This window comes from Stylophora pistillata, chromosome 8 (genome assembly GCF_964205215.1).
Source record: "Stylophora pistillata chromosome 8, jaStyPist1.2, whole genome shotgun sequence".
Classification (NCBI taxonomy): domain Eukaryota; kingdom Metazoa; phylum Cnidaria; class Anthozoa; order Scleractinia; family Pocilloporidae; genus Stylophora; species Stylophora pistillata.
The window spans coordinates 12325240-12343614 of record NC_142526.1 but is presented as its reverse complement, the minus strand read 5'-3'; the positions used below and the strand labels follow the sequence as shown (position 1 = coordinate 12343614).

Here is an 18375-nt window from a genome sequence, read left to right as displayed (position 1 = left end):
TGTTGTTGACTGTTAAACCCGAGCTCTGTTTGCAAAAAGAATCGGAAGAGTTGGCGAAGTTGACCTAGAAATTGAAGCCAAACTTGAGAAAAATTGTTTTTGATTATTTTTACGTAAAAGATATATGGACGATACTGTCGTAAACAACAAGTCCTATTTCGATTATAACGTAAAGTGTTAATTAGCTAGGGTAAGGGTAAAACAATAAGCGCCTTGCCGAAACACCCGAAGCTATTCACATTTGTGCCAGGTATAGCTGTGTACACGAAAACCAGTCCACCCACTTCAGCGCAATTTTGCGTTTGTATTTTAATGTATTTCGCTCGAAGCAAATGATGATTCAGTTTAACATGCAAAAGCTAAGCCCGCGCCCGCGTTGCACATTTGAAATGATGTCTTACAATCTGCAGATATCGATGTTCACATGGGAAGCTTTAATTTGGCAGGTCCGCTATATTACAAATTAAAAAATTACGTTTGCTGTTAATATCACCAAAACCGCAAAGTTTACTTTTGCTTCTGCTCACTTTTCTTCTAATCCTTAGATGGATCCTAAAGAAAAGAGGAAAATATATAATTTATCTCCATTAATGCAACTATTTCGACATTGCACAAACGGCACGGAAGGTTAGCTAGACCTCATGTACTTGTTAGCGGCCGCTCAAACCGTATGATTTCCCCATGATTGTAAGCAAGGATTGTGTGCTGTGGCCTGTTATATGTTTCTTTGTCAGACCTGTAAAGCTATATCACAAGTGAACTCCGAGTATCTTGGTAAACAAGAATTTTCAGAGCAAAATAACTGAAATTATATTACGTTTTGTAGTTGTCACATATTAATTTTAAGAACCAGATTAACTAGACACATACCCCTCATTCAAAAATTATTCCATTGCTTCTTGGCTGTGACGAGGGTGAATTTCCACCCCACTTTGAGTTCACTAGCTGTGGCCTTGCTGATGAACCCAAAAGGGAAGTGTCTTAATTTCTCTGTTTTGAAGCTTATTGTCCACTGTGATGTACTGTCTTCTACAATGTTTAACCAAGACATAAACCAATAAAGTAAGACCTATGGACTATCTCTATGGCAGTGTGTTTGACGTCAGCAGTGCTATTTGTTAGGCGATTCTCTGTTTCTAGGAACTACTATGAGGAAACAACTTTATTATTCATGAAACAATTGAATATCGGAGCAAACGCACAGTCCTGATGATCAGTCCTTGGTGTTTATGCCAATTACAATATTGTCTCACAGAAATTATATTCTTTGTGAATCAAGTGGCTGACACTGACCAAAATAAATCTAGTGAGACATCTGTCAAATTCATTGAAAAATATGCCCTATAGATCACACACAACTGCAACTCCTGACTATCACATTTGTGTGATATTATGAGATTAAGATACTTAATGACAGCAGAAACATAATAAGATGCACAACTACTGAATTTTTGTCTTTGTAATTGATACAACAGTCTTAAATGTTTCTGGGTCATTTCACATGATGAACAGTGCATTAGTTTAAAAGGGAAAAATAAAACAAAGCAATACACTACATCCTACCTAGATTGAAAAATCAATGACGATATTGTTTTTTGTTAGAAAATGCAATTAGTACAACTAGCAAAGACAGGAATTGCACATTCTATGCTTCAGTGGATATTTTCTAGTGGTACCAAAGAAGTGTAACAGTGACATGGCATCATAAACAGATGATTTTATAGACTTTTTGAAGCATAGGCCTGGGTTGCACTAGGGCTTTTTTTGTTTGTTTAAGCAAAAAATATGTTGACAGGAAACATAAAATAAGAGCAACCTCCAATTTGAAAAGCTTGCCAAATTTTTGCAAATCACCAAATTTTTGTCAATCTTCAAAGGATCCAATGTCCTGCCTCAGAGACCTCCAAATTTTGGCAAAGCAAACACTCATGTTTTTTTTTTAACCGTTTAGCTTTCATGATATGCAAGATGAGTCCACTAGTCTAGTTTGGTGGGCAATGGCAGTATCTGACCCTTTTTCATTGGAGGAGAACAAATTTGAGTACCTTTGGCAGCAACTTGGTGAACAGAATTTGCTTGAACAAGAAATTGTCTTACCTTTGCTAGTATTAAAGCATGATTAAGTGGCACAAGTGTTAATCAAAATGCAAAAGATCAGCAGGACTAAGGGATCAGTTCCTCTGTAGCAATTTGCACAACTGTTTTTTTTCTATGTTAAGAGTGTAAAGGTACGTGATTGACATACAAATCAATTAGAAAAGTTTCAGGCAAAGTATCTTAGTTTGATGCAACTGCTGCCAAAATGTGGAAGTATAAAAATTTTTGATCAAAAACAATTTTGCAAAAATAATGTTTACAAATTGACGACAATTTTTGTTTGTGTCCACCAACATGTTCATGGAGGTGGCAAACATAACTCGAACTTAATTACCACCTTGTCTTTCAGAACAATTTCATGTGCTTTAACTAAATGTCCTAACAAATTTGATCGACTAATTAAGGAGTTGCTTTTTTTTAAGAAAACTTAAACCATCCCTAAACATGCAAACGGACTTGATTCACGCAAAGTTATTCACTTGAACAATCTGTGATCCTTTGTTATCATGCTAATATGTAGAGACCATAGAAATCAAATCTTTGCATTATTTATTCACTTTGCCTTGAGAATGGTGTCATGATGACACTGAAGCGTCAGCTCTTAACATTAATATCCGCTTGCTTATATAAAAATTTTGCCAATATTTGGTTTGTGAAAAATTTGGAAAATATTTGAATTTGCTCTAGTGTGACACAGCCCTTATATAGACACAGAAGGATGTGTTTGAGAAGCAAATTTAGAGCTGTGTTGACTGCAGGAGAAATAATTTAATGCCAAGATTGATTTTAAATCCTGTGTGCATCTTTAACTTGATTTTTTCTTCGTTAAAGGATGTGAGATAAGTGACATTTGTTATCATCTTGAACAATCAAACTGTATTGAAGGGTACTATAAATAGCAGTCACCTTGTATTAAGCATTCAGTTGTCAAAGTCTTGAAATTTTTTGCTTCAATTTAATTAATCACCTCTATTATGGTCATGGTCACACTTGATTGAGTCTCAACCGCCTGTGTGGATCAACTTCCACCTGTATTTAATTGTCACTTAAAACAGAGTCACTCACATTAAACTATAAGACTGATCTCTCAAGTAAAATTTACTCCATGTTTTTCATGCTAAATCAATTTCAGTAGTTTCAGTTGAAATGTGCTCATTGCCTTGCAGACTATCTTTTTCCTCAAAAGCATTAGGTCAAATATTACACACAAACTTCACACAAGTCATTTGTGATAGCTAAGATTTAGAGGTCCAACTGTTATTTAATGGTTTTCAGTAATTCTGCTGTATTGTTCTCTTTTTGTGCTGTTAAGCCACAGTTTTGTTGTTTTCTACCAACCAAGAATCCATGCATTTTCAGCAAGCTTTTGAATTTAAACCATATGTTAGGTGACCAATTTTGGCTTATAAATTGCCTTTTTTTTTCATCACACTTGACCCATTTTCTGTGGAACCTGTCTTAAGAAGTCATCCCACCATTTCCTGTTGGTGAATGAGCATAATAAGTTCAACTGTATTTTCCCTGAGAAGTATAATTTATGTAGCTTTATATTGCCTGTAAATTGGAAAGTTATTTTTGAAATTTTTTGTCTGAATCAAACATTAGAAAATTTTATAAAACTATTTTCCTCTTTGTTGACACGACCCCTTGGTAAGCTGGAGGAAACATTTTTATACCAAACAATGCTCTTTCTGAAATGGACTCCATGGTTTTTTTTAATTCTTTTGAGTCACAATGTTGATTCATTTGCCGGTTGATTGGCCACCCTCCTGTTAATCTCAATACATTTAAAGTGCACTTAAACCCAAAAATTTCTTTCCACTTAACGAAATAAGTGTATTTTTGGGGGTATTTCTGTGCAAAAATCTTTGTATTTGCTCAAATCTTCAATTTTCTGTGCCCAGTCAAAATACGGAAAATCAGCCGCCATCTAATGGGTCACAACCGAGTTTATAAAGAGGAATGGTTCTGGTAATGTGACGTCAAATCAAGAACACGAAAGTCTGCATTTCACACATTTTCACTTGTTTGGGAAGGTTTTTGTCGATATTGTCCAAAATATGCCGACTAACTGTGTTGTATGAGGAATGTATGAAGCACGATACGTACAGGCTCTTGCAAATTTCGTATGTTTCTACATCCTCCTACAACACACTTAGTCGGCATATTTTCGGACAACATCGACCACAACCTTCCCAAACAAGTGAAAATGAGTGAAATGCAGACTATCATGTTCTCGATTTGACGTCACATTACCTGCTAGAACCATTCCTCTTTGAACTCAGTCATAAGCCAAGATGGCGGCTGATTTTCCGTATTTTGACTGGACACAGAAAATTGAAGATTTGAGCAAATAAAAAAATTCTTGCACAGAAATACTCCAAAAAATACACTTATTTCGTTAAGCGAAAAATTTTCGGGTATAGGTGCACTTTAAATTTTTTTTGCATCGATTTGAATTTGAAAGTTGTTGATTTCCAGCTGTGCTTTAGTTCATTCAAAAAACTAAGATAATATTACTGCATATATTTTACATAGTACTGTGCACCTATCAGAAAGATTTAAAAAAATTTTTATTTTATATTCGATTAAACATTTTCTTCATGTACAGTTTGATTACACATAACTATTCTCAATTTGATATTGAAGTTGGATTCTGTGGGAAGCTTGTTATTAGAATGACTTGACCCACTGTTTAGATGTAGTACAGCTGTAGTAGTACAATATAATTTGAATATATCAACAAAGTTGAAATGGTAAATTGGCCACTGTTACAATTATAAAAGCTGACGTTTCGAGCGTTAGCCCTTCATTGGAGTGAATACAGGAATTGTGGGTTGTGTGTGCTTTTAAAGGCAGAAAAAGGAGCTACGTGACTGGTGGGAACATGGCAACAAGAAAAACACGAATAAATTAGTGGAATGAAAAGCGTTCGTTGATGCCTGGGGGGATTTAGACTGCCAGTTTATTACAACCCTGGGTGGTCATTTGTCTATATTTTTTGCTTTAATAGTCATCACCCACTCTTTGCAAGTTCACATCAGCCTTCGTGCAGGGTAGTTATACTAAAACAAGGAATTACCTGGAAAGAGCTGGAATGAGCCGGAATGAGCTGGAATGAACCAGAACGAGCTGGAATGAGCCGGAATGAGCTGGAATGAACCAGAACGAGCTGGAATGACCAAGAATGACCCAAGAATGATCCATAAAAGTGATTTCCGATTGAATTTGTCTCCATATACTTGATTTTAACTTGTTAAACAAACTCTTTACATCCTTCCACCATTTTCTCATTCAGTTCGAAAAGGCTGATGCGATATTAGCCACAGGAAGCCTGATAAAATATTTCTAATGCAAATGACCTCATAGGGCATTATGACAAACACTGACTGTGAGGTGTTGTTGTTGTTGGTGTAAGCTTGAAAAAAAAATGCAGAATAGTTCATGTCAAAGCCAACTGAAGTACATTTTCAGCAAAAACTTTGGAAATTCCAGTTCATTTCTTATTAAAATCCACGAATACTCGCACCATTCCACGTCACAATTTTCCACTAGAATTCAACTCGGCCGCCAGCATGAAATATTGTATCGGACTTCCTGTGGCTACTATCCCATCAGCCTTTTTGAACTGAGTGAGAAAATGGTGGAAGGATGTAAAGAGTTTGTTTAGCAAGTTAAAATCAAGTATATGGAGACAAATTCAATCGAAAATCATTTTTATGGATCATTCTTGGTCATTCTTGATTTCCAGCTTGTTCTGGATCATTCCAGCTCATTCTGGCTCATTCCAGCTCTTTCCAGGTAATTCCTTGTTTTAGTAACTATACCCTTTGTGCAGCCTACTATAGTAACACAATAGTTTTAGTTATACAGTTGTAACTGTGTGAATCAACAACCTAAATAAAAAAAAAATAGTATCGATTGAATGATTGTTATTGTGTGTTGACAATAACTTTATTAAGGCCATTTTTTTTCTCATTTCACAGAAGCGGTTACACGCTATCTAACCTTGTTTAATTTGTTTCTCTTTTTCCTACGTATTTCAGGCGCATAAGGAAAGTGAATCATTAATTACAGGACAATCCTGATATTCTTGAAACAATGGTACTTCCTCCTGAACATCTTATGTACTCCAGCCTTGTTGCCATTGAACGTCATGTGGAAAAAATCTTGTATTTTTTATGGAAGAACATGGATAGTACTCAAATTTTTAAAAATTTTCTTCTTCCAATAAATGGAAACAAGGTAGAATTATGTGGTGGTGCATGTCAGTCTTGCAAGGAACTGGACTCTATAGATCCATATGAAGCCATTCTTGAAGCAGAAGTGGATGGGTGCTCTTTATTTGAGAGACTCGTTAATCTTCCTCTCAAAGGAGAATTTCATGAAAACATTAAAAGCCCCTCTGGAAATTCAGCTGAGACAATAGCTTTAGCAGTAGATCAGCTGCGTTTACTAAGAAATGAAATTAAAAGTATAAAAACTGAAATGATCGATAAGAAAAACTTTGATTACTTTGTAAAACTGACAAGAGAGGCCTTAGATGCACTGAAACAAGATACCTCAGCAATCGATAAGGTTATTCTGCTTAGTGAAAAAGATTTTCCTGTAGATAAGGTTCAACCATTACAAAACAGTTTGGAGACAGAAAACTGTGGTGCTAAACAGTTTGAGCAGATTGACCACTGCTCAAATGAATTCAAATCTGAAGGTGATTTATCAGCCCCTCATTCCATTGATAAAGAGCAACTTAACAAATCTTTGCTATCAGCAGTTGGATCAGCATCATCTCTAAACTCATGTCCTTCAAGTCCACATGAAAAGCCAGATTCTCTCCCAAGGGTATCACCATTTGCAAGTGAAGAGGTATCCACTGAGTTGACAGAAAATGCTTATCAAGAAGAATATGCTTGTTCTAAGCCTTTGTTTGATAGTTCAGCAAGGTTACAGGCAGACTGTGATGGTAAGTCAAGAAATGAAGAAGGTTTAATGTTAAAGGATAGTCTTCATGATACAGAAACAATGGCTTTGGAAGATGGTGTTGATCAAAGGGACCAAGAGTGCAAACAAAGTAAACAGTTCACATGCACATGCCCATTCTATCAGAGAAGGGAGAAGGAGTTGCATGATACAAAAGCATTATATGTAGAACATCTAAAACAGTCCCAAGATGAGATTACATTCTATCAGGATCTTTGTCGTAAACAAGAGGAAGAAATCATGCAGTTGAAAGAGTATGTGACTCAAATCAAAGAAGAAATACAAGGACTTCAAGCTGAGGTGGGAAGACAGCTGTTTCTTGAAGGCAAAAATAAACGTTACACCAAGATTTATCAGCCATTTTCTAAACATGGTGGTGAGCAGATTAAACCCAGTACAGTCAGAGGTGCCTCTTTTGATTTGGATGGGAAAGAAATTGATACAGCATTTCCTTTTGACAATTCAGGTACAATTTAATTTATGTCGGAGAAACTTTGTGTATGGTACAGAATGTAATTTTTTTAACCAAAAGCTTGACTACTGTGTTGTTACTTGAAAAAATTCATAATATCTCAATGTTCTTTAAAAACTTTTTGAGTTAGCCCTGTTAAAAATAGAGAGTAGCTAAGTTGAAGGTTTTTTCCAAATCTCTTTTCAGTTCCCATGCTCCAATGCACTAATTTAGGTTCCTTTGAAGATTCCTAAAGTGTACAGTAGTTTAGGGCTGATCTTTAGGACCCTGTTTTTAATCTTTAATTCAGTATGATGGCTTTGATAAGGTGCATAACCATGAAGAGTAGCAAATTTGGGGGGGGGGGGGGGTCCAACTCTGTTTCATGCACACATTTTTTAGAAAACTTCATTCATGACATGGACTCCTTTAAACAGTATTTCACATGTCAAATTCAAGTGGGAAAACTGCAAATCTCAGTAAACCGTGCCTTTGTAAAATTCTCACATTGCCTATTAATTTTGGGCTTAATTGTGCATTATCCATATATTCTTTGCTTACCTCAATGGGGAAATGAGTACACTTGAACATCTGTTAACACTACTCAATGCTATTATAAGCACTATTCATACTATTTAACATTATTCAATACCATTTGAATATGTGAACACCATTCAAAATGTTTCATTGGTGTAAGATTGTCCACGTCAATCCTGAATTTTTTATGGGTATTGCATGTATAGTAACTGCCATTGTACCTGTTATGTTTATTATACAATTCTTCTTTCTGCAGGTCTTCTTCTGGAATATATTACTGAAGAGGTATCAGAACTACTATCAAAATCAGAGGTTTTCAGAATTAAGTTGCTTGTTGGACCAAAAGTTGATAGTGACAGACTTGCTAGGATTAGGAAAGGTTCTGAATTATTTAAAGAATTGAAATACAAAGGAGAGTTGTCATGTTTTTATGTTAAATGTCTTCTGGAAAAAATCCATCGTTATGACCTTGTTGAGAAACTTATTACTCATTTTCACAACAGTGATGAATTATTTACAAGAGAGTGCCATTCACCTCAAGAAAGAAATCAGGGCTATGAAGCATCTGAAAGAATTTGTGGCATAGATGAGAGAACTTCAAATGAAGTGGAAAAAAGTGGAGAAATTTCTGAAAGTGCTGATATTGATGAAAAGTTCCATTTTGGCAACCCTTCTGGTGGAAACTTTTGTGATAGTGGTGATAGCCCAACTTCCTCTCCTAATCCAGTTAATTCAAATAACTCAAGTTCTTTGGTAGATATTAATTATGCTGATTCATCAAGTGGAAGGTGTGGTTTGGCTTCAAGCTGTTCACAGTGTACATCCAGCTCTGCTGTGTATGTGGAATCTTTGACTGAGGATTCACTCTGTGGTGCACCAACAGTCAGCTTAAATTCTGATCATCATGCTTTGAAGGCATGGGAAAATTCTTGTGATACAACAAGTGGTGGAGAGGAGAAGCAAGAAAGGTCTGTGTCTTTATCACTGACGGATCAAAGTTTTGCAAGTGTAGAAGTGAAAGAATGGGGTGCTGCTAAAGTGGAAGGAGGAAAAGAAGACTTAAATAGCTCCAGTAGCATCTGTGATGGTGCAGTAAATGGATCCTATTTGGTTCAGCACTGTAATACTGTGGACATCATTGATGGTCCTGGTTGTTCTTCGAGTAGAGCCCAAGATAGTTTTAAGCTAAAAAATGTATCAGGTATAGGTCAAGATTTTCTCTCATCTGAAAGCATGCCCAAGAAGCAAAATGTATCACACACAATGATCTCTTCGCCAAAGGGTGCAGTTCATGTTCTGTCTGATTCTTGTGCAAGCAATCAGTTTAATACATGGGAGCATGTAGGGGCTAGATCAAAGAATGCAACTCAGATGCAAAGTGTTTCATATACAAGGATCACTCCTCAAAAAGACTCAGCTGTAGATAAGGCTGATTCTTATGTTAGCAATCAGTCACATAAATGGGAGCATTTAGGGGCCAGACCAAGAGACAGAACCCCAAAAAAGGACAGTACTTCAGATTCTTCTTCACTTTTCTCCTCATTGGTTGACCTGGTTCCCCAACAAGTTGGGGAACCTGTGGTCCAGGGAGTGGTTAACGCATTCTTGGCAAGACACTCTGAAGACAAACATCTTCATGAAAGTCTGTATTACAACAATGCAGAGGAGATGTTGGCTAAGGATATGGATAGCATGATGAACATGATTGACCCCAACAAAGCAAAACCATACCTTTGTGACTGCCAGGTTGCTACAAGGTCAGATCCATTTTACCAACCATATTCTTCCATATTTCCTCTGAATAGTGAAGCATATACCAGAGTAAATGATGAAGATGGCCTCCCTTTAAGTGGCGCTTTAAATGGTGATTATTTACCTCCACCTGGACCCTCATACAGTTGTATTGGAGCTAATACAAGCCAAAACAGTTATTTCAACTCATTCAATCCTACTGTCTCGGGTGGTGACTTTTCAATTAACACAAGAGAACCTCAACTACTCCAAGATGGTCATTTTACATCTTTTCAAAGGAGTGGTTTTCTGCAGCCAGGGTTTGCTGGTTCAGGATTGACCTCTGGCTTTCTGGGAACTACAGGACCTCAAATGCCACATTCCAATACTCAGAGTACTTTTGGATTCACTGAAACAACATCAGAGCCTTTGCAAATGCAAAGATCCTCAACCACAAATTTAGAATTACTGGTAACCTCACCAGGTAATACTCAAATTTATGGTAACCAACAAAATGTATCTTCAGTGGCAAGGGCTGAGGGATCTGACAGCGAATGTTCATCAGGCTTAGAATCTGGTAGAAATACTCATTTGTCAGCAGTCTCGCTAATTGGGAATGGTGTGAATTCATCTGGACAAAGGAACTTAAGCAGCATATCAAACACAGTTGGCAATCATTTGGCCTCTGGAACCTTTAGAGAAGTAGATAGAACTAGTAATTCTTCAAGCTCTGGCTTAACATCTGGTGCTAATGCAGGAGGAGATCATGATCAAAGTTTTGGCCAGTCTGGAGGTTCAGTACCAAATGGAAATTATGGCACTGAATCAGTGGAGTCAACTGACAACTCCTTGCTTGAATTGGAACAGCGTGTGGAGGAGGCATGTGCTATGGTGGAAAGAGTACTTAGGGAAAGAGAAGAAAGAGAAGAGTTTGGTAGAGAAATTGAGAGAAAAGAGCGTGAAATACGAGCAGAAAGAGCACGGAAGAAGAGAGAAAGAGAGGCAAGAGAGCTAGAGGAAACCAGAGGATGGCCTCAACAGCAGGAACCAGTAACTGGACAGTCTTTGTGGCTCTGTGAACATTACCAACGTCATTGTAGAGTACGTTTTCCTTGCTGTACCAACTTCTATTCCTGTCACCGTTGCCATAACAACTCTAAAGAATGTGACAATGAGGAAGCTAAAGCGAGTCATGCGACTCACCTTAAGTGCAACTATTGTCATCATGAACAAGAGGTACTTGAATACTTTTTACATCATTTTACATCATGATCATTGACTGTATAAAATTATTTTTATTTCTTTCACTTTTGTGAAAATTTACTTCAGACCAGACATGTGCACTGTAGTCCATAAACATGGAGGGATAAAGACATTATTTCTTGCTACTTGTATATGACTGCCAACAATAGGCTGTGAAATTTGCAACTAAAATTGGTGTCAAATCGGGGCAAAAATGTCTTCATTTTGCCATGTTTGCTAAAGAAACAAAAGTGATGGAGTAATGAGGTAATTTATGTCACAAACTCTGTAGTCATCATTCAAGCTGATACAATAAGTAAATACTAACAGTACAATTTGGTTTTTAAGTCGAGGCAAATGATTTCCCAATCACCAATAACAGCAAGTTTTTCATCTCTTTTCAGATTGCTGAAGACAGTGCCAAATGTCGTAGCTGTGGAGCAAAAATGTCGGCATATTTCTGTGGAATCTGCAAACATTTCACCAGCATAGACAAAAACCCTTATCACTGTGATAAATGTGGGATATGCAGGTAAGTTCCCTATGCAACAAAATTTAAGAGAAACACTCTTTCATCATGTTGGCCACAACTGTTTATCCCAAACTCATATGTGGAAGTTCATTGTAAAATGGCTGTGTTGACTGAGAGTAATTAGCTGCCTCACTTTCACTGTGCCCTAGATGGAATATTGACTTTTTCACTAGCCCCAGATGGAATATTGACTAGAAAATCCCTGAAAGGTACATGTAGGGGTAATCCTTTAAATTACAGATACCAGTCACTCACATGTAGGACTGAAAGACAACAACCACAAAAACTGCTCTTAAACACTAGGATCTATGTGAAATTTAGTTAACCCACACTTTTGACAATGGCTACTGACTTAGCATACCTGTCAAGCTCCAAATAGTTGACCTTGTTAACATAATCATATTACAGTCACTTTTTGCATATCTATTAACTGAAAACAACTGCTGTAGGAAATATTGATTGATTTGTTTTTGTGTTTTTAGGATACATAAAGACAAGTCATTTCATTGTGATGTGTGTAATGTATGCCTTGACAAACGGCTTCAAGGGAAACACAAGTGCAGACCCGACTCTGGCCATGATGAATGCTGCATCTGTCTAGAGGTGAGCTGTTAACCTGAATGAAGATGTGTTGTTTCATTATCTTGTTTTTCATTTTTCATACCATTTGTATACAGTCGACTCCCGATAACTCGAACATCTCGCTTAAACTCAAACCAAAATCGATTTCCCATGGATTTCCATCCTACATTCACTGTAATTTTACCCTCGGTAACTCGAACCCTCAATATTAACTCGAACCAATTTTCGTTTCCCTTCAGGTCATTTTCTATATGATTTTACCCTCGATAACTCGAACCGTGTCTGTCAATACGTGATAAGTCAAAACACTGTTGTCCAAAACCTTAAATTTATTTTGAAGCACCATTGCGAACTGAATTCCTGGGAATTCCTAGGAATTCTCAAAAATTCTCAACTATGCAAATAAGCTCTGATATGAAAAGCTTGGAATTACTGGGAATTTCTGGGAAAGGAAAGTTCCAGTTTTGTGAGGAATTCTCAATCATTTTCAACTATGCAAACAAGCTCTGATTTGAAAAGCTTGGAATTACTGGGAATTTATGGGAAAGGAAGGTTCCAGTTTTGTGAGGACTTGGAATTCTCAGCTATACATACTTAGTAAGGGTGGAATTCTTGGGAATTTCTGAGAATTGAATTTGAGGCGAATTAAATAACCCTGAAATCTAAATAATTCCAAGAAATTCTCAATACCTTGAATGTGAAGGTTTTAAGACAAGGAGTAATTTTAGAGGCTTAAAACTGGTTCAATAAAAGATATGCTAAACAAAATATACCAAGAGGTGTATATACCTGTACATGTTTATCGTGAAATTTATTATTTAAACTAAGTTTTAGTAAATCTTAACATTAATATGCATTTTTTCTTAAAGCAGCAGTCAGTTACATTGAGTGCAAATTGTCAATTTAAATTCCAATGTACTCATATCACAGATTTGCTTTCTAACCTCAAAGGCCTCTTGGATTCCAGTCATAAAAGTTTTTATTGTGATGCAAAATGTCTCATGTCCGGAGATGTGCCAAAATCATAATGCATATACACATAATCAGCATGGGTCAATGCTGAACGCTTGTTACGGTCCAACTTCGTTGATTTAGGTACTGGTACACTGTGATCATCTTGGTAGCTGTTATACTTCCTAAGGTGGTATCCATCTGTCATAATAGTGAGGGTAAAGCACGTTTGTAATCACATTCAAAATAATTAATACTGTAGTGATTTTCTTCTGTTGTTTCTCACCTTTGCCGTGAACACAACTTAAGTCAGGGTTTCGAGTCTTTGTTTCCTCGACAGCTTTCGGCCACAAATCTTGCATTTGTAGTATGTTCGATTCTTCTCGATTATTTCTACGTAGAGTGAGTTCACATCATTACTTAGATCATCTTCAGAACATGGATCCAAGGTAAAACCATCGTCAACATCGTCTATCAGTCAAAACTTGCGCGTACTCTTACGACTGCAATCAGACTCTTTACAAGCCAATGACAATTCCCAAAATATCCACGTGATCATATCTGTAATTCGAAACAAAGAAAATTCCACTTGGCGCTGATCTTTGAATGTACTTTTCATCCGTTGGTCGTTCGTGCTTTAAGTTATTTCTTTTCTCGACTGTTTTGCAAAAGATGGGTTTTACCGTTGTTCAATGGGAAAACAAGAATAGCGCGTGTGTTTTATTTAGTGAAAAGCAAGACATTGGCGCCGTGAAGTTAAATGAAGGGACAACGTAACAGTAATATCGACTGGCCGGTACAAGGGTCGAGCGGCCATTTATAATTTAAGCTACAGTTTCTGAAAGGTTGTGGTGAGTACAAATTGCGATATTTGGCGTAATCAAACCTGAGAATCGAATTGGTCACATGCATGCCACAGTTTCTTAAGCTTAAGCTTTACAATGAAATAAATCTATCAGTAGGCTAAAGGTTTCAGGATTATTTTAGTTGCGTTTGGAAATTGGAATGCTGCGAGCCCAGCAGAAAAAGACAAACAGCTGCTTAGTCTGCAGTTTGGGATACCTTCATTCCAATTAATTATTACAGTAACAACAAGAATTTAATTTAAAAAAATCAATTATTTAACTGTAATTAAGCCCTTCACTCCCAAGGGTGTTCAGTCAAAATTGAGAAGAAATCTCTCAATTTCAACTTGGAGAATCAACAAAAACAAAAAACATAGCATGAAGATGCTGCTTGACAGCTTACATTTGAATTTTAACACACATGAGTTTTATCCAAAGAAGTTACAGCCACATTAAATTAAGTCAAAGCCTGACTCAGGGAGGAAAGGATAAAATCTTATTTGTATCATCATCCCAAATTAAATGATTCCTTTCAAGACTATTTTTTGACCGAGAGTATTTATTGCAATAAACATTATATACCCAAGTTATTGCATTTCATGAAAAAGAATCAACAGATTTTATTCACAATTTGTGTCAAACCAAATTTACTGATTCACTAGGACTATTTTAAAAGAAAAGCTGTAATTGAGGAAAATTTTTACGAAGTTTTCAAGAAAAGAAAAAGAAATTTCATCCTAAGATTACCACGTGTTGATGTTAATATACAAAAGCAAACAAATAACATGTAAACCTGAATTATTTCTGGTCATTTTTGCTCAAATCCCAATAACTGGAATTCCCGATAACTCGAACCTTTTTCAAATTCCCTTGAAGGTTCAAGTTATCGGGAGTCGACTATAGTTTGAACCTTTTTCACCACAAGATAAAATCCTGTGAACACAACAAACTTTTCTACCCACAAATATTTCTATACTCACACATTCTCACCTTACTGGTACATTGTATTGTGAATTTCTTAACTTTTTGTTGAGATAATTATTCTCTCATTGTTCTCATTCATTTTGTTGTTGTTTTTCTAGGATGCATTTAGTGGGTGTCAAATTTTACCTTGCTCCCACAAAGTCCATCGGGAATGTGCAATAGCAATGATACAGAATGGAATGTGAGTAGCTTCTTGCCTCTGATTTGTGAGTCCCACTTGTGATTATCCTTTGCTTTGTTTTGATCATGTTCCTGCTTTTTCTTTGTGTTAATTCTTCTTAGAGGAGGAAAACTAATGTTGCTTGAAAGTGAGTTGGGATCAGAACAAAAGCTTTATGTGATGTTGTACCTTATGTTGTACAGCATTACCGTATTTGTTTGATTAAGCACCCAACCTTGAATAAGTGCCCACCCTGAGGGTAGAAAAAGCTAGTAAGTGCCCAGTCTTGAATATTAGCACCCACCCCTACACACCCCACCCCCAAAAAGTACTTTTTAAGCGCCCAACCTTGAATAAGTGCCCCCCCCAACCCAAAAAAAAAAATAATGATAAAAAAAAGTGCACAAGAGGAATACAGGTACTGATTATTACAGGACGGTATTTCTTTAATGGCTTACAATCTCTAGTTTCACTGTTTCATTTTTACTTACTGAAAATGGGGAAAATTTAATAAGCGCCCAGCCTTGAATAAGTGCCCACCCTGAAAGTCCAAAATTAATCGAATAAATATGGTATATTGCACTGTTCTGGAATAACAACTCAAACTTGAATAATCAAAGCGATGTTTTTTGTTTTGTTTTAGTCGCACCTGTCCAGTCTGTCGACACCCTCTATACAGCCCAGCTCCTGGATGAAAATCTCTGTTGAAGTACTGTCAGAGAAAAGTGGCAGGACATCACCACATGAAAATTACAAAATGCTCCAAATGGAGTTCTGTAGTGATGTTGATTTTGAGAACAGTTCTTTGAGGCAGATCACAAGCATAGCGGTGGAATCCATGAAGTAATTAGAAAATAACAGCCTGGTGAAGCCTATCCAGTGAAAAAACCAAGTAAGTTTGTCTTGTATTAGAGATAGTTTATAGTTGAGGCATAAATACAGCATGATACCTGTTGTACAGCTAAAGAGAAATCACAGTGGGATGGAACCAGTCCCTTATAGTTTGTTAAATATTTGCAACCTCTCCACTGTGTGAGCAAAATTGTTAGCTTGAGAACCTATACAGTAGAACCTCAGTTTAACAAACCTCTATACAACAAAGTTGTTGGTGAAACAAACAATAATTTTCAGCCCAGCTAAATTAAGTTACCGTGAAATGTATGTTAGAGAACCTTGCTATAAGGAACCTCAATATAAACAAATCCTCTTTACAGCAAAACACAATCCAGAAGCCCAGACATATACAGATATCGGCTGATATTTTGAACAAATGTCAACACATGACAAAAGGTAAATGTGAAACAAACCAACAACAATGAAAATCCTCATTGGAAGAAGTTTTTAATTGACATTTTGACCAACAACTTTAGTACAGTAGTCTGTGCAGTGCAGTACTGTACAGTGGTTGTCTTTCCACAAATAAGTTGAGAGGAGGTTTGAGGTTTTCGATATAATGGACTCTTAATATAATGAATCAATTTCCCCAGTCCCTTGGCACTTTGTTAAAATCGAGGTTCCACTGTAGGCATGTTTGTAGTGTATTGTACCGGAAGTGTGAAAAGATTGTGTTTGTAGGCATCCCGTGAGACCTAGCGAAAGTTGTTGTTGTGGTACTGGTTGGCTGCCATGTGGATAGTGTGTGGATTAAAGTATTGAAATCAAAGAACATCGAAGGTTTTTATTGCCGTATATCCAAATATCATGATGTTCATTACTTCAAAGTACACAAATCAATTCCATTGCTGTGATTTTCCCAAAATATGATGATTTAATGAGAGGAGTAATTTCTTTTTTCAATTTTGTGTTTTAGTCCTTCCCTCTCAGTGTGGATGCAAGTTTTACAGTCCTTTGGGGGACTGAAAATTTGATTGGTGATGTGTGACAATTATTTACCTCTAAGACATTGACCACTTTCATAAATGGCTGCCGGATTAATATTCTTTTGTTTAAATTTAAATTAGCCTTTCTGGCCTCGGTTGAGATAATGTATTCTTTTGAATTTTGTACTAGAGAATGAGGCCAGAAAGGCTAATTTAAATTTAAACAAAAGAGTATTAATCCGGCAGCCATTTATGAAAGTGGTCTATGCCATATCACTTTGCCTGAACTGGAATAAGTCAAAGTGTGCACAAAGAATTCTTTGTTAGCTCTTCAACTCACAGAAGTGATTGACCTTCAACTCCTCCCTACGATATTTATATGTTTTCTGGCAAACAAGTAAGGAGAATACCAAAAGTTATCAAGTTAAGTTTTAATTTTGATCTAGCTAGCACCAAACTCTAATAAGGAGATTACAAGGCAAATAATTATGTAGCAGCTGAGGGGGGGGGGGGGGGGGAGAATTAGCAATCAGGTCTTGTCAGTTTAAGGGTTGAGGAATTGATCAGCTGTTAATTTGTTGTGTCAATCAATAAGGAGGCCATAAATTTACAAGTTAGAGATGTACATTAATGGTACAATCAGAGAGGGTTCAGAAATTCAGATTTTAGAAGCCAGTAAGCCAAAAGGTTACATTTGTGTGTTTGGCTTGTTAGCATTATTTAGATAAGCAAAAAACAAAAAAACAAAAACATTGAATTGCATAAAAGCGTTTATGTTTGTTGTTTTTTGAAATTTTTCAGAATGACATCTTTTATTCCTAGGTATGATTAAATTGTATATATATTTATTTGAATATTTCTATTTATTGAAATGAAGATGAAAGTGAATTAAATCAAGTTCTTGTGGCATTTCTAGGGTTATTTAATGGTTTTGGCTCTATGTAAGTGTTCATATTTCTACACTTCAAAGAACCAAATCAATTAATTAAAAATTGATACAAGGTTCCTTCACCCTATATTTACTTTCGTAATAAACGGTTCGCTTGCCATTATCATCCAATTTCTTCACACTTATTTTCGCATAAAGGATTGCGTGAAATGTCTTCTGACATGAGCGGCTTTTCGAGGCTTATTCATTTGGCTTTTTCACTGGCCTTCGTTTTCAGATTAAAATGATGTTGTACACAAGTCACCTTCTAGGTATGATTTGACATTCTTGACCGCTTCATTTAAAATTTAGAAAGTAGTTGCTTCCATCCTTTCTTTCTAACTGAAAAGTTCTATGCATGATACTTTACGAGAGAAATACTTTGCACAAAAGTTTGTGTTATTGATTGAAAGTCTGACCTAAGCCGTCCACCCACCCCACCCCCACCCCCACCCCCACTTTCAGTTCCAAAACATTCGTGCGCCATTTTTACTAGTCGTGGAATTTCAAAGGGAACACGATATGGCAGAAGCGA

The 18375-nt window shown here is 36.5% G+C and overlaps 1 protein-coding gene and 2 long non-coding RNA genes across 4 annotated transcripts; 1 reads left to right on the top strand and 2 right to left on the bottom strand.

The window, feature by feature from the left end:
• Positions 1-284: 284 nt before the first annotated feature.
• Positions 285-5699, bottom strand: LOC111330752 (uncharacterized). Its single transcript, XR_002694842.2, has 3 exons — positions 5180-5699; positions 871-1029; positions 285-552 (listed from the first exon to the last, which is right to left on the bottom strand). It is a non-coding gene; the product is annotated as an uncharacterized LOC111330752 (long non-coding RNA).
• A 499-nt stretch (positions 5700-6198) lies between these two features.
• On the top strand, positions 6199-17821 carry LOC111330749 (uncharacterized). 2 transcript variants are annotated; one of them, XM_088731755.1, is made up of 8 exons: positions 6199-7543; positions 8322-11032; positions 11443-11570; positions 12053-12173; positions 15031-15113; positions 15736-15984; positions 16307-16382; positions 16903-17821. In XM_088731755.1, exons 1-6 carry the CDS (start codon positions 6199-6201, stop codon positions 15785-15787), a joined length of 4440 nt encoding a protein of 1479 aa, XP_088587881.1. In that variant the 3' UTR covers positions 15788-15984; positions 16307-16382; positions 16903-17821. The 2 variants fall into 2 exon arrangements, with proteins under 2 accessions (XP_088587881.1, XP_022791420.1); XM_022935685.2 differs by lacking the exon at positions 16307-16382.
• LOC148725014 (uncharacterized) lies at positions 12939-14648 on the bottom strand. The gene is made up of 2 exons (XR_015991203.1): positions 13390-14648; positions 12939-13304 (listed from the first exon to the last, which is right to left on the bottom strand). It is a non-coding gene; the product is annotated as an uncharacterized LOC148725014 (long non-coding RNA).
• Positions 17822-18375: the final 554 nt, after the last annotated feature.